The 22992-nt window shown below is 34.7% G+C and overlaps 1 protein-coding gene across 1 annotated transcript in view; it reads left to right on the top strand.

The window, feature by feature from the left end:
- Positions 1 to 22992, top strand: part of spen (spen family transcriptional repressor split ends) — a 570588-nt gene that overhangs the window by 190342 nt on the left and 357254 nt on the right. The window contains exon 2 of the mRNA XM_090393943.1: positions 9208 to 9480. Coding sequence (XP_090250069.1) covers positions 9208 to 9480 — 273 coding nt within the window. The remainder of the gene's footprint in view (positions 1 to 9207; positions 9481 to 22992) is intronic.

Below are 22992 nucleotides of genomic sequence, written 5' to 3' on the forward strand. Positions count from 1 at the left end.
GAATGCTCCCTATAAAGATAGATTGAGGGTGTGTGTGGCTTGCAGAAGTTGGTTAATATGCAAAAAAGAGGTGATATGATAGAAACATTTAAGTTACTTAAAGGGTTTTATAGAATTGATGCAGGGGAAATATTTCATAACTTGGCTTCAGGAGACAGAGGAAGAGATCATCCCTGAAAGTTGAGTAAAAGTGTGGTCAGTAGTGGTGTGAGGACTATATTTTTTTGCCTGAATAGTTGTGAATGAGTGGAATGGGTTGCCAGAGTCAATTGTGAGCTCTTTGTCTGTTCAAGGAGAGGAATGATAGTTTGGGTCTCTTGCAATAAGTGTTTAGACTCCATGGAGGTTTCTGTACGATAATAATATACTACAGTACCAGTTTTAGGGTATTGACTCAGAATATTCTTTGCATTATTTTCTAGTCCACAATGCTCTGGTATATTTTTTTGACAAATAATGCTATCTTAGATGATGGAATATTTTTTTCATCCTCCTAAGTGCTACAAGATGGATTTTTATTATTTTTTATACAAAATAAGAGAATTGTATAGGATTGTTGATGATAATATTAAATATTACAAGCAAATATTAATAAATATATTTATGAATCAAGAAAAATTGGGGTTCTGCAGTGCCTGTGCACGAGCTGCCCCTATAAACATACCTTAGAAACTGAGCCAAATATAGAGAAAACAGGAGGTTATCAGCAATTTAAAAGTGGATACTTAACCTGTTGCTTTTATTGTCATAGTTAAGTCTACATTTTGAAACTCAAGCAGTACCAACACCAAAAAATAATAGTATCATTAATAAAATGTGTGAGCAAGTAGCCTTTTGTAAATTGTACATAGTAAAAAGTCAAATACTGTCAAGCAGGAATGCATTTTGTAAGTTTATTTTTCACTAGGTTAGACTATGATTAATTTAGTTTAATCCTTTATCCCAGTGAGAGCAAACAAAGGTAGCATGCTCCACCTTTGCTACGAGTTGCCTGGTGTTGTACTACTTACCCAGGTAAGACAGTACAACACCATATTCAGTCCTGAAGATATTTTCAGGCGCAAACTTTGATAGGAATGCATTTTGTTTTAGATGTCACAACAACCCTAAAAGATTTATTTGTGCAGCTATAACCTTAGTACATTGTATCTTGGGTGGTTTTGTGCTCTTATGTTTCTATTTTTATTGATTTTAGATATATAATTTTTATTTATTTTTTTACTATATCTGGAAACCCTGCTCTAGAGACCAAACATGGAATTTATTAAAGCCCTTTTAGGCCTCCATTAAGCTGGCTGGGAATCTTACACCAGGCGATGAAGTTTGTCTCCCATCTAAATCCTTACACTTTTTCACAAATGAGAACTATTTTTATGTTACTTTCTGCAGAAAAAATGCTTATTTCTTTGTGTTATGCAAAACTTTTCTATGACCTTAAAACTTTTTTAAGCATTAAGGAGAATGTGGTTACTTCCTTTAGAAAACAGCTACATTGTCTTATCATATCTTATCCACATTTCTTTTCTAAATTTGTTTAAATTTGCTTTATATAAATCATATTCTTGATGGAGCATTAATGTAAAAGTTACTGGTTACTTAAAATTTACATAAATATGATAAGAATTGTGAGCCTCCGTAGTTCAGCCAGTATAGACAAAGCCCTTTGGTTGAAAAGGTCTGGGTTCAATTTCCATCAGTGACTTGGGGAACCTTTATCTCACTTCTCTCGATGAAAGGTGATTTGCTGATCTGGTTGGCCGAGTGGTTAGCATAACTGCTCTCCAGTCTAAAGGCTGCAGGTTCGAATCCCACCGTGGGGATGAATGCTTGTGATTGTCTGTGAAAATACTAGTGTTGGTAGTAGATGGCGTTGGTGTAGTTGTGATTCGTTGGAGTAGGTGCTCTCCCTCAATACATCTTTGGACTCCCTGGAAGTGTCACATAGTAATAATAATATAATAATAATAACAACAACAACAACCTGTCTCATATGGAGGTAGAGGGTTTTTTGCCCCCCCCCCCCCCCCCAGAACAGGCAAACCGGCACTGAACATCCATATCTATAGACATAGGATACTCCTGGAATAGGATTTACCGACATATTCAGTGAGATTTCTGGTTTCGAATTGTAATAGGCCATGAAGCCTGATACCTAACCTTAACACGCCTACCTACCAACCATCCAGCGTTACAGCCTGTTGTGAGCCTTAGCCTCCTGTACAACTTGCCTCCACAGTCTTCTGTCCTTAATAATCCTTCTCAGCCTTTCACTTTCATAGTAGTCAAATCTTGGCAGTCCATCTTAATCTCAGTCTTCTGTTTTTCCTTGTTGCATATATCTTCTCTCTCATCATTCTTCTTGGCATACAGAAGTCTTCCATTCTCTCTACATGACCTAACCATTGCAGTCTTTGTGCTTTGATGAACCTAACAATATCTTTTTCTTTTAATATCTGACTAATTTCTTTATTGTGCCATATTCTCCATACACTGTTTTCTTCAACAGTTCCATAAATTCTTATAATCTTCCTTCAAATTTCCTCAAACTGTCTTGGTCTTTTTCACTATGAGTCCATGCTTTGCTTCCATATGTAACCATGGGTCTAATGAGCTTTTTATAAGTATTTTAGTATTTCTGCTTATTAGCTTACTTTTAATCATGCTGATATTTGCATAGTATGCTTTATTTTACCAGCTTGAATACTTTCTTTAATTGCTATGGTTAATTGTGCCTCATTCTCAACAGTATCTCCTAGATGCTTAAATCTGGTCACCCCTTCAAAAATTTTTTATCCAACTTGTAGATTCTGTAGTTTTCCTTCTTATTTCTGAAGTTGACATCAACATATATTTAGTTTTATTTACATCGATCTCTAATCCCATATCATTAGTTTTTCTTTCTAGTTCATTATATACCACAATTAACCCTTTCTTAGTTCCTGACATGATGACTATATCATCAGCATAAGCACATAATTGACTTGATTTATTAAAAATTGTCCCTCTTTGATCTAAATCTTTAATCACACGATGTAAAGCTATGATGAATAATGTTTTAGATAGGCATTTCCTTGTTTTACACCTTTATTAAATTCGAAGGGGGGGGGTGTCACTGAATTTGTTATTTTAACTTTTGCTTTTGTTTTTTTCATTATCATCATTACTGATCTGATTAAATTTTGGTGGTATCTCTAATTCTTTCATAGCTTTTTGTAGACTATCTCTGTTTAGACTGTCAAATGCTTGCTTAAAGTCTATAAATAACATATGAAGATCTATTGCACGTTCAAAACATTTTTCCATCATCTGTTTCATGTAAATCCACATTGATATTCTACTATTTTCTTTTCTGTAATTTCTTTAAGTCTGTCATTTATTATGGATGTCAGAATTTTATAAACTACACAAAGTAACGTAATACTCCTGTAGTTATTACAGTCAAATTTATCTCCATTTTTATAAATAAGACAGATTATGCCAACATTCTAGCAGTTTGGCATTTCTTCCTTGGACCAGACTGTTAAAAATATATCCTCTAGCGCGAAACATATGGAATCTCTTCCGTGTTTCAGTAATTTTTTTGTATTTTAACTCATTTTTTGTATTTTAGCTTCAATTTCATTAGTTGTCAGTGGTTTTATGGATATTCTCTTTTACATAATTGTCCTTTCTTGTATCTAATTGAATATTTTCCCCATTTTCTTCTCTATTTAATAAATCCTTAAAATATTCCGCCCATCTCTCTACTATTTTCTTTTCCTCTCCTAAAAATTTCTTTTGTTATTTTTACATCCACTAGTTCTTCGATGGCAGCATAAAATTTTCTACTTTCATTTTGAGTATTGAGTTGTTTTATTTCTTTTAATTGTTTCATAGTAATTTTCTTTTTTATAAATTAAAGATACCAAGAAATTATATACTTCGTTTAATCCTTTATCCAAGTGTAAGCAAACAGAGTTTGCATCTGAAGTATTTTCAGGACTGGGGAAGCTCGTATAAGGAAGCTAAGACTTCACATCACTTGTCTTAGTCCCATAATGCAAAAACACATCTCCTTGCGGACATGTATAATGCTATGCATTATGGGAAGGGTCACTATTTAGATCAGTTTTGACTTTTATTGAGGTCTCTTCAGTGGGAGCCGGACCCAGAGATGATACTAAGGTTGAAGTAATGAAGTCATATTTTCATATATGAGTTGCCAAAAGGTGTTGCACCTTATTATTAAATTACTCTGGATTAGAGAAAGTTGTTGGAAGTTTTATATAATTTCTTGGTATCTTTAATTTATAGTATAACCAAGTGAAAAAACTTCCAACAACTATTTGTAATCCAGAGGATTTTGATAATAAGGTGTGATACCTTTTGGCAACTCGTATATGAAAATATGACTTCTGCATTACTTCAACCTTACTATCACCTGTGGGTCTGGCTCCCACTGAAGTGACCTAAATAAAAGTTGAAACTGGTCTGGGTATTGACCCTTCCTGTAATGCATAGCATTATGCATGTCTGCAAGGATATGTGCTTTACATTATGGGATACTAAGGCAAGTCATGTGTTAAGCCCCAGTCCTGAAAACCTCGGGCGCAAACTTTGTTTGCTTACACTTGGATGAAGGATTAAACCAAGTATGTATATATATATATATATATATATATATATATATAATTTCTTGGTATCTTTAATTCTCAGAAATTGCTTACACATACAAAGCCAATAAAATAGGTAACTTTTATAGTAGAAGTATCTGGATTCTTTCGAAATATCAGTGATATCAAGGTTCTGCTACAAATTCTGTTTCTGTCTAGGAAACATATTGGAACCCACTGAGGCATTTCACTGTTGTTTTTTAGGAGAGAACTGGAGATGATTCTATTCATGGCAGAGTCGCTCTCATAATTGGCAGCCATACTCCTTTTTAGCATGGCCCACACTTAATACTGCTCTGGAAGTGATAGCCATTTGCCTGTCCTTGGGATTTCTTATTACAGTATGTACCATTTATTTACCTCTGGATTCTGAGTAAAATAAAATCTACCTTTATAATCTTATATTGGAACTGTCTCAGTTCCTACTTCATATTTGCGTAACTTTGATGGACTCTGTGGTGTATTGTCAACACAAACAAGGCTGTCTTGTAATGTGTGCTTGACAATGGCAGTGTACATGTCTGCAAGGAGAAGTGCTTTGCATTATGGGATAATAAGACAAGTGATGTGAAGTCATCAGCTTCTATATATGAGTTGCCCCAGTCCTGAAAATACTTCAGGCGCAAACTTTGTTTGCTTACACTTGGATAAAGGATTAAACCAAGTATATAATTTCTTGGTATCTTTAATTTATAGTATAGCCACATGAAAAAACTTCCAACAACTTATTTTTTTTTAGTATATTATTTGCTTTTCTTCTAAGTTCATTATATCTCCTCTTATTATTTCTGGTATTTAGCTTGTGCTCTATTCTATAGTCTTTTATAGCTACATCATATTCTTCATCCAACCATTCTTCTTTATGGTGTGATGAAGTTCTTTTCACTTATCCTTTCAACAGCCGCTTCTTTAATCATATTTTCTTCTCTATTCCATTTTCCATCACTACTTGAAAATATTATTGAGTAGGACCACTAATATTTTTGCCTGACCTATATAATTTACATCACTCTGCAGACTAGTAATTTAGATTTGATCTATATTACTTTGTGCAGCTGGGTCAACCAAAGTGATTTCCCTGATGTTGGAGTTTTTTCTTCTCCAAAGTTCTGTTAGATCTCTATTCTGGAATGTACTGAGGCAATTAATGAGAAGTTATTAGGCTCTATTTACAAGGTACCTAGTTGTGAAGATACTTCATGTGTTTACCTTGTTGGCTTAGACTTGGATAAATGATGAATCAAGGATGTAATTTTTTGGAAAGTATCATTTAATATATAACCAAGTGAAAAAAACTTTCTGCAACATATCACTGTTTGTTTCATTTCAGTTTCATTTCATTGCAGTTGTCCTCTGAGCTTTATTTGTAATCTTTTAAATGACCCTTGAACTTCAATTTCCTATTTATTAAAACTCCAAGATCCCTAGTCTCATCTGTTTCTTGTAAAATAATCCCACTGATGTGATATGCTATTGGGTATCTCATTACACCAAAGTGGATAACTTTTATCCACATTGAAATTCAATTCAGATCATCAAACCCAAATCAACAGCCTTCTATGCTGTATCATGTCAGAAGCTTTGGGAAAGTCCAGAAATGGCATGGTGTATCCATTCCCCTTTTATAACTCAGGTTTAACATTATTTTACATTGTGAGCAAGTTGCTCAAACATAACCTTCTCTTAGTAAACCAATCCTTTTTTGCAAAGTATAGATTCACTGTCAATCCATTTCTATATTTGACCTCTTGCCAACTTTTCACTACACTCCAGAGATACTGATAGGTCAGTAGTTAGACCGATTAGTCTTTGCACTACTCTTGTGCCCCTGTTCTGAGACATAAATTTAGTCTGGTTAAAAGCATAAGCAGTTAAGCTGAACACTATTTTAGTATCTATGCTGATAACCCATCAGTCCCTGTTGCTGATTTCCTGTGCAGTTTATGCAATAGCTGTAGTACCTGGGAATGTGAAGGTGTTTAAAAAATTTTTTTTTTTTTTTTTCGTAATTATGGTTAAAACCATATTTTATGGTTAAGCTAGAATTTTGACAATTCTTACTGCTTCTGTGCATGTGGCCTTTCTTACATGGGGAAACATCTAGAAGTTTGAAAATAAGGCAAAATGAACATATTTGAGATGTGAATAACAACAGAGAAGACAGCTCAGGCCTAGCTTTCTACTTCTCCCACAATCACCATTATATTGAATGGGACAAGAACTCTATGCATAGAGTTACATAGAGGACTACTTCGTCTCCTGCAACATTCAAGAATCTATGATGGTTATCCACTCACAAGGCGCACTCAACAGATACCAAGGAATGATTCTATATGATATCTGGAAGTCACTTGTTCGATCTTTTTGCATGTCAGACGTTAAGTTTTCAGCCAACTATTATTGCACACACTTACTGAACAGTGACTTGTCAGCTTCCACATGCAATAATGGCAGTGCCATTGATAATTTTATTTTTTAATAATTGAAGTTGCAATTTTGAGTTCTCGGTTTTTGTATTTTTGGTAGTACAGTTTTGTAAAAGTATTATTTTGCCTTTATGATGTTAGAGAATGGGTTTATTTGTGTGTGTGTGTGGGGGGGAGGGTATATGGTTGGTTTTGTATCTTAGGAGTGCCAGTTTGTATGATTTAATTTTCTTTAGAAATGTGCAACTGTCTTTCAATTCACATTTTTTACTATATAATCCTGTAACAAAATTTTAATGTAATGAAAAAATTCTAGAAAATAATTTGTGAAAGTGGGAATTATTTGGTGTGCTAGTCTTTAGCATAATGATACAACCCTTCTTAATGCTGTCAAGGATGTGACCCATGAATCAGACCCCCCCCCCCCACACACACAGAGAATTTATGCATTCACTTGAATGCGTAAACATACAGAACAATATGAAATAATTTTTAAAAAGCATCAGTCTCTTTTGTATAACTGCATATCAGTTGTCACCTTTGTTAGTCCTTATTGTTTTGCCTACTAGTTTGTATATTTACACCTGAAGAAATCCTGTGCAACTGAGATGAAAGGTCGTGTTACTAAATAAATAAATGTAATCAACTTATTCCAGTGTTCTACCTTAAACTTTAATCATGTATATATAATTAACATTTATAAGGCAGAACACTGGAATAAGTTGATATTCCAGTGTGTGTATGTATCTCACACACACACATATATATATACACTGCTTGACAAGAAGTCAGTGGACACCATAGTGTTAAGAACAGACATCCATGGCTTAATAAGATGTAGGACCTCCTTTCACTGCAATGCCTGCAGCAATCCTTCAGGACACTTTCCACAACCATATGATAGCAATCAATGGCAATTTTTGGACCATTCTTCCTGTAGGCATATAATGAGGTCCTGGACTGTGGTGGGGTGGATGGCTCTTGACCTCGCCCACTGCTCCAGTTCATCCTACAGATATTCATCAGGATTGACATCGGGGTTCTGTGGATATCAGTCAAGGGTGGTGACATTCATGTCCACAAAGCATACAGTTACAGCAGCAGCCTTATGATATAGTGCATTGTTTTGCTGAAAAAGACAATGGTCATTTCCATAGAAACAAAGTAGGAATCATTGCATTGTCCAGAATGTTCAGATACCTCTCAGAGTTCACTGTTTGTGGCACCGCAAACAGTGGTCTGAGGCCAAACCACGAAAAACAGGACTATACCATCACCCACCATCCCACACCTGTATATCTGCTTGATAGAGGGTGAAGTGCGATTTGTCCAGCATCGTCCTCAGTGGTGCATAGAGCATCACTGAGGACGATGCTGCATGTCGGTTTAGGTAATGTTTGGTTTGCATATTGCAGTCCTACCATGGATGGTGAGTCTTGAGTCTCAGTTCTGAATGTTTTTGTGCAGATTCGTATTAGACTCGATTCCCGGAACTCTGCATTCAGTACGTTGGCCGATGAATGGTAGTTTTTGCATATTATCCTTCATAGCACCCTACGTTTACATTTGGTGAGTTGGGTGGGTTGACCCATTGCAGGTAGCACTTGCAGTTGACTTCCTGTGCTTCCATCTCAGTATGGTATCACTGATTGTTGACCTGGGATTGCCCAATTTGTCAATAGTTTGTTAAACTGATAGGCCTGCAACATGGCATCCTATCATGACACCTCTTTCAAACTCCATCAGTTCCCTTCTCACAGCTATTTTATGTGGACACAGTTGCACTGACTTGTGAGCATCATGTTCTTCCAATTTATAACAGTATGTGACTTGTTACATGGCATGATGCACCTTGCTCATGCTGGTGTCTCTTGACTTCTTTCCAAACTGTGTATATAATCTTGAGTAGATATCATTTTAATGATCTGTTGTCAACAGAAAAATTTGGCTTATACTGTGTACTTATTGATTTTAAAATAATTTAATGGATATAATGGTTTTTATAAAAAAAATGAAACAGAAAGTTAGACTTTAGGAAGAACTTTGTTACTATTATATGTGTTCAGTAAGTTTGTAAAAACTTAATTATTGCTTTACCTTTTATTAATGCATTCATTCTTTATTTATAGATATGGGAAAGTGCAAAGCGTGAAGATTTTGCCCAAAAAGGATGATGATACTGGTGTCTGTGCTACAGTGGCCTTTATTGACATCAAGTCAGCATCTAAAGCGCACAGTGCTGACAATAAAATTGAAGACAGGACTTTAAAAACAGACTATTACGAACCTCCAGCTTCTAGTACATCAACGTCTGCTATCTTCATTCATGAACGGGATGATGCATTAGTCAGGCCTGCAGCTTCGCCGTACCCAGCTGCTCGTCCTGCCCGTTATCCCCATGGGTAAGTATCATATAGAATAGATGTTTGTGTGTATACTTAATTCTTCTTATGTATTTTTTGTATATCATTTTGCTGTGATTGCAAATCACAGCAAAATGTCATTTGCTGTGATTTGCAGAAAAGAAATGGGTAGGGAATAAGAACCGTACATAAATTTCCATTGTATGTGCTAAAATATTCATGTTATTCAGGGTTGTATATGAATTTTTCTAAAATTTAGTTAATATTTTTCTTTTAAAATATTATTTTAGTGATGCATTGAAAATCTCTAATCACAGATTTGTTCTTTCCAGTGACTATTTCAGTTACTCTAATTTAATTGCTGTGATAGGCTGGCTGTCTTTTCACCATTTACATTTAAGTTGAAATGGCATAATATTGTTATAATAATGGAGAGTGAAGTGGTATGCAATACTATGCACTAAATGGTATATGGTATATTAGTAGCTCTTCTGTGTTTCTAGATATATATGTAACATTATAGTGCCTCTGTCTACATAGTTTATTGAAAACCATTGTTTGCTACATTCAGATCCCATTATTGATTTTCAACCTGGTTGGTCAAATGGATAGTATACTTTTCTCCAACCAGCAGCTGGATGGAGGTTTGAATCTAACCAAGATAATAATGTTTATGAATTTGTTCAGAAAGAAGATGAAATGGTGAGAGACAGCTGCTCTGCTTTTTTGGCCCCGAAATGTTTGGAAAAATTGACTGTTTTTCGTTAGAGCAGGGTTTCCAGGTTATATAAAAAATAACTAAAAATAATAATTTAGTTCACTCAAGTTACTAATGTACTATGGTTCACAACCTTTTGTGGATTATAGTCACACAAAAATATCAAAAAAAAAAAAAAAAGCAGAGAAGTTTTCTCCTCGCAGAGGTACACATAAACAGCGAATTACTCTAAGAATAGTTCAGTTGTCAGTTATAATTCTGAGAGGGGATTGATTGCCCAGTCAGAGGAAATCTAGAAGGATTCTTTTATTATTGTGAAAAGTAAGGAGAATAATCATTAGAAATGTTTGAGATTGATGAATGAAGGTAGTAGCATGATGAGTGTGAAGCAAATGGAGGCATATCCTACAGTAACTAGAAATAAAAGATGCAGAAGTGTATGTGTTAATTGGCTAGGTGTTTAGTAAAGCTTTGGGGATGGTGATATTGATGCTGCACAAGTATGGCGTTAAGTCAAATATTTTCTGTTGTATGCTGGTCATATACTTCTACTTATGAACAAAGTCTTGAATGTATTAGTTATAAACAGAATATGATTTTAATAGACAAAAAAAACTCCCTATAATGGGTTTTGCTTTATCAGTCTTAGTTGCATTTTATGATGAAATTGCAAATATGTTGAATAATGGATACTCATAGTTGGTAATATTCTTGGATTTGTGAAGGAATTCAATAGCTTACTGCATGGCATGCTCATGTGGAAGCTGAGTAAATAAATATATAGCCAATAGACTAGTTGAATGTGTAGAATAGTTGTCTGAATTGATACCAGTAGTTTGTATTGGGGGATGGGGAAAGCAGTGTACCAGAGAAGGATGGTAACTAGCAGCATGCCATAGGGTTTTGTTCTTTGATCTCTGTTCCTCTTTATTAATGATGATGTAATGTTAGAGAGATTTATATGGAATAATGCTGATACAAAGCCCCTGCAGAAAAATTTGAATAGACTTTTAGCAGTTTTAATGGTAATAAATGCAGGGTATTGTACTGTGTAGACAGAAGTATAATCCCTGCTGTACTTGTGGATTGCTGCTACATTAAGGAATATACTGACAAACAGAGATCAGATATTAATTGTTCCACTGTACAAAGCATGATCCTACTACATATACTGTCATGCACAGATTCTGTTATCTGGTTTCCATTATGTTGAGAAGACTGATAAGGGTCCAGAGAGAAGTGAGTAAGGCATTAGAAGGGTTCTGGAATATTGGTTATGGAAAGAAGTTGAGGACATGTAAACTTTAATTTTAAACATTAATTTAATGATGAAATGGCAAATATGTTGAATAATGAATGGAAACATTCATTTTAAATTTAATCAAATCTTAGAAACGGTTATTTAACCAGAGATCGCTAACTGCGAAATTGTAAATTTTAATAAGCATGTGAAAAAGATATGGTGTAGAACAGAGTTGTTTGTGAAGGAATTTTACCAGCTTAATATACAACATGGATTATGCGTAGTTAGGATTGGAGGGATAGAAATGCAGGCTCTTCTGCGAAATTGTATTGCATTATGAAATTATAATGAAGAAAAGAGCACATGCTAAATTTTTAACTTGGTACATGGTGGAATGCTATTGCTAATGACTTTAATTTCGGAATGATGTGTATAGCCTGCTGGTTAGTAAAACTTCCTGTGATGATGTCTGTTCACTCTGTGGATACTTGTCATTAATAATAATGGTAATAATTATGTTTAGTAATAAGTGTTATGTAGTGAAAAACTATTCATCCAAGATCTTTCTTCTCTGGTCATAATTCATTGTGCCACTTCTTATTCAACTGCATGATATTGCACACTGCTCAAAACAGTTAGGGGATATTTTAATTTCTGTCGGATAATTATAAATTTCTGCAAATAATTATAACTATTATGTACTTTATACATGAATAAATATTTCTTACTTATGGATATGGTGTAATTGATGAGATATTGTTTAAATAATCAATATTTATTACAAATTGTGTTACATTTGTGAATTATTTTTATAACTGTATAATTTACAAGAAAACTAAAATATCCTCTAATTGTTTTGAGCAGTATACATGAGGTAACACTGTTATTTGTTCAAAAAGAAATTAATACCTGAAATCGAAAGTTTTAATGTTGATCAGTGGTGGGCCAAAGTTTTATTTCTTATCTTCTTCTTTTTCACATTTTGTTATGTCAATATATTTCTCTTATTTTTTTTCTGACTTCACAGAGATCAAGCTATCGTCAATGGTTGACCAATCAATTATTCTCAGTTAACTGTTAATATCAACTAATGTAGCCTATGATTCATTGTGTATGTGTTCCACAGTTTCTTTAATTTCTTACACAACTGTTATTCAGATTCAATTATAATGTTAAAGCTAATAACTTAGAACATCTTTCTTTCTTTATGAAAGCCTAACATAAATGGAAACTTCCTCTAACTTGTTCTAAAAATTCTTCCATATCTCTCTTTTTCTACATCTCTACCATAGCTCTCCGCAGCTGTTTGCTAGTTAACATATTCTTTTCACTCGCACATGCTTCTGTGCTCATATAATATTTCGAGTTATGAAATTAATTAACTGCTGCTATTATGTGTTAACTTCATGGCGCTTTGCTTGAAAGTGGCAAAATCTTGCACTTTCAGTGAACTAAGTAAGTCTTTTTAAGTTATGTATTTTAAATATAACCAAACATTATATTATAATCCTCAGTTTGGACACACTAACTTAAGTGAATTCACTTTGTTGGAAATTAATACTACATATGAACAAGATATTAACATTAAAATACTAAATGAAATATTATAAACAATGTGCTTTTCTCACAATATGTTTGCACTAACAACAGAACCTGATAGTTTTAAACAGAATATTAAGTTTATATTTGATATTAAATAAAAATACTATAAAACCCGTGTGTTTCATGTTGGAGCTTTAATGGAATATATACAGCATTAGGAAAGGATTATAAACTAATTTTAATGCTTCCAGTATTTCATCTGTCACTGAGACATCTTCAGGGATTACAAATAATACTTGTAACATATACCTAAAGACTATACAATACTAAATGAAACATGTGAGTAACTCTAAAGTTCTATCTAGGTGGTGCATTGTCTATCGGTGTTTGTAGGTGGTCTAGGATGTAATGTGGGACATCAGACAGGTATTGTTTCCCAAATTTTGGGAAGTTTTCTGCATCTGTATTTTTTTAAATTCGGTTGATTTTTCAGTACTGCTGCAGATTCTATAAGCAGTCTTTCCTTTTTAAATTTACTTTGGCAGAGCATGGTGGTTTTCTTCCAGGAGATCCTGTGGGTTGTTCCAATACATGGTCTGCAAGGCCAGATTGACCATAGTCTTGATTGCAGATGTACTATTTGGTTTCACCTAAACAGATAGTTGCTGACCTACCTGTCTGTCTGAAGTAAGGTAACTTGCAGGAACAGGGTACTTTCTATACTTCAGGTTCTGAGAGAGGAGGGAGCTGATCTCTGGTAGAATGGATAAGGATAACAAGTTTCCAGTTTGGGCTTAAAAGCTGTGTAGAGGTTGTAATTTTTTTTAAAGACCTAGCTATTTTTTCTGATGTACAAATGCAGGGAATGGTAATAGCATTTCTGAAATCTTTCTGATGAGATGGGAGAGGAACTGATTATTTTTTTAATTCTGTAGTCACTGTAGCTGTTGGAAAGGAAGGTGTATGTGGTTGAGTTCAGTTGAAAGAAAGGTTCCACTTGAACAAAGATTATAGGCTCTATTGGTAAGAGTTTTAATTACATCTGTATACATGTACTATTGGTCTACACTATTATTATGGAAACATCAGCAATACTCAGAACAACTACTGAGATCAATATCAATTAGACTATTCTGTATGATATAATATTAAACTATTCTGTTGAAGTGATATTAGAAGGAGCTCTTTGATACTCTAGATGAGGAGATATGTTCAAAGATCAAGGGAGTAATGGGTATACAAGGTGCTTCCTGATATGCACTAGGAGGGTCACTTAGTTCCAACCAGGAACATCCTTATTTTTGATACACTCAAACGTTTAACATCTGTAAAGTATGTACTCAACTATCCTGTTAGACTCTATATTGCTAATCCCATGAGATGCTTTAAATGTCAGGCATATGAGCATGCCCATACTGCATGGCATGGTCCTACTATCCCGTGTCCAATATGTTAGTAAAGAGCATCTAATAAATCCTGCTCTGCCATGAAAGCTTAAACATAACAGTTGTCAGGGAAATCATTTAGCCTACTCCTGTGCATGTCAAGGTGGAGGAATAAAAAAGAAATGCAAAACATAAAACCAGAGCAAGATGTATCATATCAGGATGCAAAAAGGAAGTTGACCACTTTTGAAATAAGTCAATTGACAAATATAAACCTGATGAAGTTAAGTCCTCAACTTCTCAGAAATTGTAAGTTTTTCCACTTGGTTATATTATAAATTAAAGATTCCAAGAAATTATATACTTGGTTTAATCCTTTATCCAAGTGTAAGCAAATAAATTTGTGCCTGACTATTTTCAGGACTGGGGAAACTCGTATATAGAGGCTCATGACTTCACATCACTTGCCTTATTATCCCATAATGCAAAGCGCATATCCATATGGGTATGTATAATGCTATGCATTATGGGAAGGGGTCACTACCCAGACTGGTTTTGACCTTCATTGAGGTCTCATCAGCGGGAGCCTGACCCAGAGGTGATACCAAGATTGAAATAATGCAGAAATTATATTTTCATATACAAGTTGCCAAAAAGTGCAAACTTATTTGCTTACACTTGGATAAAGCATTAAATAAGTATATAATTTCTTGGCATCTTTAATATATAGTATAACCAAGTGGAAAAACTTACAACAACTATCTCTAATCCAGAGTATTTTGATAATAAGGTGTAACACCTTTTGGCCTTGTATATGAAAATATGACTTCTGCATTACTTCAACCTGATTTTCAGTGTTCCTGATTACATTCTCTCTGTTTAGCTGAATCTTTCACGCCTGTATCTGAAGCAGTTTATCTTGGCCATTTTGTCTTGAGTTGTGACTCTCTCTGCAGTCAAAGTGAACTCACTCGCTAAACTTCTCCAACTGTTGACAATGCTTTATATGTAGATGATTTCACAGTATACTGTCATGCTTGTAATATCGAAGTTATTGAAAAATCAAATTCAAAAAGTCATTGATCGTATATCTTTTTGGGCTCTTAGTGATTAGTTTTCAGCATAAAAACATGGCTGTGTACGCTTCTTCCAAAATTCACTCTTCATGTAGATCTCAGATCCAGAGTTAAGAATGGATCAAACTATTATTCCAGTAGCAACAGAAACCAATTCTTAGGAGTCATTTTAAAGAAGGCTTACATTCCCTATTAAGATTAGTCAACTCAGTGCAAAAGAGCATTCACCATGTACTGGTTTGATCAAAGCTTGGTTATGGACCTAAAGTTTACAGTTCTGCAAGGGAGAGAGCATACTCCAATGGTTGGACTCTATCCATCATCAGGGTATATGTATAGCTATGTGCACTTTTTGTGCATCACCCATTCAAAGTTTTTATGTTGAATGAAATGAACATGTTTTCTCACTTTGATGGAAACAGCTGTGTCTTAATTATACCCTAAAATAAAGTCTCTTCCAGAACATTTTCTCTATGTTGGGAAGCTCAATAATTACATGTCAGACTGCTGTATGCCACTTTGCTATGAATGGTGGAGGCATGAATTTTTTGACATTATCAGCACCAAACATTATAGCATTCCTCTATGGCAGGTTTGCACTCCATCCTGCAACTTCTCACTATGGCAACTAAGGAAGTCTCATACTCCATCTATCTATCTATCTGCAATTGTTTAATGTACATAGAACATCCCCACTCTGATTTCTTACTCATTTAATATTGACTGTTTGATACCTGAGACCTCTGTACCTTGTCCTGCTGCTGTTTCCTTATCTTGGTATGTCCAAACAGATTCCATTTATTTGCAGTAATTATACAGCAGAGTTGTATGCCATTGCTTCTGCACAAAAAGAAAATTGCCACCAAAAATGGATCATTTATACAGATTCATCATGTTCTTTACTGGCATAAACATTAATCTGTTTGTGGCTTTGGGACATACATTTTATAAACTACAAGACATTTTTTTTTAAAATGAATATCGTTTTTTGGTTTTCTTTTCTAACACTATAATACATCTTGAATTTCTTTTATGGGGGGGGGGATGCAACCAATTTCTTCTCTGCCATTATAAGCAAATGTTTTCAACATTTGCTTAACATAATATCTCAGTAAAATAAAACCCAAGGTGTTTATTTCATTGAGATTTTATCTTCTACAGATATGACTACATTAGTGCATTACTATATTCTAATTAGCTTTGACATGTTGTTGGATAAAGGGCCAGTGATGTTATATGAGACAGGGCAACTCAGAAAATAACTGAAAAACAGTTAGAAATCAATATAATAAAATGTTTTGGGAAAATAAATATTCAATAAATCAATACTTTAGGTGTGTGATTTGGAAGGAGAGGAATTAGTGCTATTGGATGTTCCCACCAGAAAAAAGCGATTCAAATTATTTAGAGTTTTTGTGGTTAGTAGTTTTCCTTTTAACTGATCTTGTGTTTGATGAGTCACAAATATAGTCTGTTACGTCTGATTTAGTATTCTGGTAGTAACACATAGTTTTTGTTTCTTTCTATTCTATTCAAATGCTATTCTATTTGTTGTGAAATATGATAGATTACAGGCACAGATATGCTGTCTACATAAATTGATTTATCTTATTTGATAAAGCTTTTAATAAAATTATTTTATCCATGTTATCAGAAAGTACATTATATTTTCCAATAAATTATATTAATTTTTTAATCATTTAACCAAGTGTAAGCAAACAGTTTGAAGTATCTTCATGGCTAAGCTACTTGTATATTATTATTATTACTATGGGAGTGTTAGTGACAAGGTGTTCAAGGAGTCCCTTAGACTCATCAAGGGAGGCTCTAAACATCATGTCAAGAACTATCCAACATTCGCGTAGTATCTATCATATACTTTTCTTTGAACTCATTCACCCACAACAGACTCTGGCAACCTATTTCACCATTCACTACTTTCCAAGCAAAAAACCTAATTCTAACACCCTTGCCAACTACACTCTTACTCAGTTTCCATGAATTACCCCTTCAGTGGGAGCCAGGCCCAAGCTTGGGCCTGGCTCTCACTGAAGAGACCTCAATAAAGGTCGAAACTAGTCTGGGTAGTGGCCCTTCCCTTAATGCATAACATTAGACATATCTGCAAGGAGATGTGTTTTGCATTATGGGAGATACTGAGATAGGAGTGTTGGTAGCTTGCTCCACCTTTGCAAGGAGCGCCCTGGTGTTGTATCACCTTACCCCAGTCCTGAAGATACTTTCAGGCGCAAACTTTGTTTGCTCACACTTGGATAAAGGATTAAACTAAATTTATTAAGGTTCATTCTATAGATCTGCTGCCATCATGGTCACATACTTCTGGATCCTCACCACCTCCTCCTCTTCATTGCCAAGAAACCCTGGTGCCCAGATCTGCACACAGTAATCAAGATGGAGTCTTATCAAGGCTCGATAAAGAGGAACAATATTCTGCTTGTCTCTATTCGTCATAAACCAGTAATCTGATGAGCTGCTTTAGTCACTTTTGCTGTGACCCCAACCACTAACACTCCTAAGTCTCTGGCTTCATCAATTTCCTGGAGTACAGTTCCACCAATGTGGCATACAGTTGGTAATCTTTTCACCACAAAATGCATAATCTTATACTTTGCCACATCAAACTGACATCCATTCTTCTTTGCCCAGTATGCCAATATATCAAAAGCATCCTGAATTTTGACAGCATCAGTATTAACTGTTGTTCTACTCAACTTTGCATCATCAGCAAATAACAGAATAGTTCCTCTCAGATCCTTTTCTATATCGTTAATGAAGAAATTAAACAGTAGCTGTCCAAGAACTGAATCTAAAAATATAGCCTAAAACATTATGGGAAAACTAATTTCGACCTTTATTGAAGTCTCTTCAATAAGAGCCAGACCCAGGAAGATACCAATTTTGAATTAATGTAGAAGTCACATTTTACATATACAAGCAGCAAAAAGGTATATTACCTTATTAATAAAATACTCGGGATCAGACATGCCATGCTTCATTTGTATGTATGTATGTGTGTTGAGGATTCACATCCAGTCCTCAGATCTGTTGAGACACATTCTTTATCATAGATTCCTTTATTAAGATCCCTTTATCCAGATTTTTCCTATTCCTAGATAGATTTCTGCTAATATTAGCTGGTAATATTCTGATGATACTACCATCAGGTTGCATTCCCCTCTCCTTCCAACAAGATGATTTAGGATTTTCCTAATGTTTAGACTACTCCTAAACCAACATCCTCTATTCAGGCTACTTAATTTGTTCATTATGTGTTTCACTGTTCACAACTGATTTCACTATTCTTAAGTTGTTTTGGCTTTTTGTGGATGGAGAAATTTACCACATTTCCAAGAGATTGCTAATTTTCCCTTTGGTTGAAAAAAAATCCATTTGTTTCAGAAAAATGTTCCTTATTAGCATTAAAAATTAAACCAAGTTCTTTTCAGCATGTCATTCATCTGACTGCATTACAGTGATGCTCTTGGATAGACTGTATCTTTGGTAAACATGAAACAACACACAGTACAAGGAATACTATTAAAAGCATACCTAATCCAAACCTGGATTAGATATTGGGATTTCCCTGCTGCAACAAATGTGTATGTATCTGAATTTGTCACACTTCACCTATATATACTCTATATAAAAAAAAATGCCTATTTGATCTGAAGATTATCATTGACACCAACCTTTATGGTGCAGTCACATATGAGGTATTTTGGGTGATATTTCAATTGTTTGTCTGTGACTATCCCATTTAATAGAAACTGGAGTGGTGAATTCTCTGAATTCCTTGTTGAGGGAGGCTGCTTATAAGCATTAAGTGGAAAGTAGCATCTTTCAGCACTACGCTATCCCTTTTCTGCTTTCTTTCTTTCCTGCTTCTTTTTTTTTTTACTGATGTTATGCCTCAGAAAAGTTTTTTTTTTGATCATAGCTGATCACATATTTTGATTCATGATCGCTACCGTATTACTATGACACTGAAACTTTCCCAGTTTGTGGTCACTTGTTACACAGTTGCACCAAAAGGTACTACTTGTACATTTTAATGTATATCCCACCCATGAAAGGTTGTCAACCTGTGGTACATTAGGACTGCAGGTGGGATTAGTAGTTTTATAATTGTTTTATTTTTATTTTTATCTTAAATAGTCTGGAAACACTGTTCTTCAGACCAAACATGAAATTTTCCGATCCACTTTAGGCATCCCTTAAGTGGGTTAGTAGTCTCATACCAGTTGACAAAATTCATCTTTCAGTTCAAGACAGTCACAGGCATCAATGTCCTCAGCTGGATTTAGACTAGCAGCCTGTTGGATTGGAGTGCACGTACATTAACCATTTGGCTAACCAGTACAGCAAGAGAGAAGACAGAAATTAAATAAACCTCCTAATCTTGTCGTAGAAAGTTTTTCACTTGGTTATGAATCAAATTAAAAATGCCAAGAAATTATATTCTTGTTTAATCCTTTTCCCAAACAGAGTGCACGTCAAGTTTCTTAATGACCAGGCTGCTTGTATATAGAGGATAATGACTTCACAATAATTACCTTAGTATCCCATAATGCAAAGCATGCATCTTTTCATGTGTGTATATATTTATTTATTTATTTGGTGTATGGCATAATAAAAAAAGGACGCATGACATCAAAATACATATTTGTGCAGACAATATAAATGAGACAGGTAGTATAAATAATAAATAAGACATATATAAATAATAGGTAAAAAAATGTAAATAAAATTTTAATTTTAGTTTAGTTAGTCATTCAAGATCTGAAGGATCTGCCTCAAAAAGTCTCTCAGGTGACCAGAATAGGCTCTTATGCTGCAGTTGTCCACAATGCCAGATGGTTTGGTATATGACCCCACGGTCACATTGGAGTGTGGGTGAACTTCCCCACTTGTGTAAGCTGTCTGTGCAGATATCATGTCCTGTGCGTATCCTATTTATGTTTTTCCATAGATGACATGGAAGCTCAATCCCTTTCGGATTTTGGTTGGGAAGGATATACTTGTTTAAGTCTAGGTGGCGATTTTTCATTCCAAGTTTCAAGCCATTTTGAATTAATGTTGAAATCGCTATTTACTAATTCTTCAGCCAGTATAAGTGGAGGCCGTCGGGATTTAAAGCGATTTAGACAGCAATCCCTCGATTAGTGCACCTAATGCATTCTTTAAAACAGGCGCATTAATCAAAAACGCACTAATCGAATATAATAACCTATGGGAAAAAGTATAATTCGTTCCTCAAATTTCTTTTTTGAACCGTAATTTTTTTATAAAAGAATTAAGGTATGTCTCAGGGCCTAGTTAAAGGAAAACCATGAAGCTGAAAGAAAATGAAACATATTCAGAATATAAATTTTATTTCTCTACTTCATAACAAGGAATTGAGCTAACGTAGTTTGGCAGACATTTTGTTTCTTTTTTTTATACAACCAACAGTATGGCCCTATTGCCTCTTTTACTCTGCAAATTTTACTGCTTCTCTCTTCATCAGGGTCAGCCTCTAAGCATTGCTGCTTAAAAACTTCGATTGTACGAAAAATATTCTCAAATTGTTTCTGTGAAATCTCTTTTGGTTGACTATCAGTGGTTAAATTTTCTTCATATGCTTCGGGATCTTCCTGCTGTGCATCTAAATTTAGCAGGTCGGAATCACTCAATTCTTCAGAATGAGATTTAATTAACTTTTTGACGTTCTCATTGAAGGGGAGAAAAAAATGAAGGGCATACGAATTGGTCGCCAACATGCGAAATCACGTGCTTTATAGATAAAATTTCCCAACTGTTATACAAGCAAAATAGTTACCACTCTAAAAACTACAATGATCATAAAAGAGAAGTTAATTTTCCGATGTGTAATAATAAACAACTCATCCCAGAAGACAGATGGATAACGCTATTATCAGAATGGATTCTTCTTTTTGTGACATGCGCAGAAGTGTCGAACGGTCTTGAATCTGTGGGCATACTATAGCAGACGACATAAATTTTGGTGAGAAAAATTTGGAACATAGTGTACATGGAAGTAGTGTAGTGTAGTATGCCATTAAAAATAACTTTATAAAATGTTTTAAATCAGTAAATAAATTATTTCATTCTGGTGAGTGATTTTTTAAAATAGTTAGCCATAAAAAATGTATAGATAGAAAATTTTTAAAATCGGTAACATTTATTTTTAAGATGTATATAGGCACGCTAATCAAATTTGGGTATAGAAAAAAAATTATGCACTAATCGGGTGCGCATTAATCGAGGGATTACTGTACTTATATGTGGGAGATCTTCATATATAGGTAACAGGGGATTGCTGTTTATTTTTTTATACTCTTTTATGAGAGCATCTTGTCTGTGCAGGTCCTCAAAGTTTGGAAGCTAGTAGAGGTGGAGTTGATTTGACACAGCCTGTTATTGTCCTCATCGCTGCACTTATTTGCGTGTCTATTTTCTTGATATGAGGACTGTTTAGTCATATTGGTGAACAATATTCAGCTGCAGAGTAGACTAGGCCCAACGTAGAGCATCACAGTGTAGTAGCAGAAGAGCCCCATGTAGAACCACACAGGTTTTGTATGATATTATTATGGGTTCGGATCTTTAAAGATCCGAACAAGAAGCTGATCTGAAGTTTCTTGTTTGCCAATTTGGTGTTTAGGTGAAAAGATCTAACCTTGGTCTTATTGAGATTTGGTGTTAGTCTTGAAGGATTTTTGAGAGATATTGACTTTTAGCAAAGCTGATTCCTTCAATGTTGAGTCAGCAAATCCGGAAATTAGCAACCAGCTTTCTTTTCTTGTTGTCTTGAAAAGAACCCTTTGGTGATTGTATTGCTTTTGATTTCATTTGTGTGTGTATAATTCTATGCATTATGGGATGGGCCACTTCCCAGGCCCGTTTCCTCCTTTATTGTGATTTCATCATTGTTAGTCAGACCCAGAACAGATACCAAGGTGATGATAATGCTTATGTCAAGATGGACTCTACTTTTTGGTTCTTTATCTGTTTATCATGTTTTCTAAATGTAGGTCAGTTTTGTTTAGTGAGCACTTGACTTGTTCATTGTGCGCTGATTATCTGTATATTTAATAATTAACTGATCAGTGCAGTTTGAGGCATTTGTGTCTTAAAGATGAGTTCATTGTAATTCAACGAACGTGGATTAATGGGTTAAAGTGAGTGGTTGCATTCACAAAAAAAAGTTTGCAGCCATTTTGCATAGGAAGGTTGCAAATCTGGGATATTGGCTTCTTGATGAAGGTGTGCTTTCCTCAAATACAAAACAAAAAAATACAAATCATACAAAACAAGAGTATTTGCATGGCATTCAATCATGGAGCATTGAATGCCATGCAAATACTCTTGTTTTGTATGATTTGTAGTTTTTTAATATCGAGTCTTCTACTTGTCCCCAGCCTGGTGATCCATATGTCATTGCAGGTTTGATCATTGTTTTGTATAAAAGCAGTTTGTTTTCCATGCCCAGCTGACTTCTTACATGATATGCAAAATAGAGTCCAAGTATTTGTCAGCTGGCTACCAAGGGTGTCAAACATGAGG

This window comes from Typopeltis vanoorti, chromosome 6 (assembly GCF_054136105.1).
Source record: "Typopeltis vanoorti isolate ZY-2024b chromosome 6, IOZ_Tvanoo_1.0, whole genome shotgun sequence".
Classification (NCBI taxonomy): Eukaryota; Metazoa; Arthropoda; class Arachnida; order Uropygi; family Thelyphonidae; genus Typopeltis; species Typopeltis vanoorti.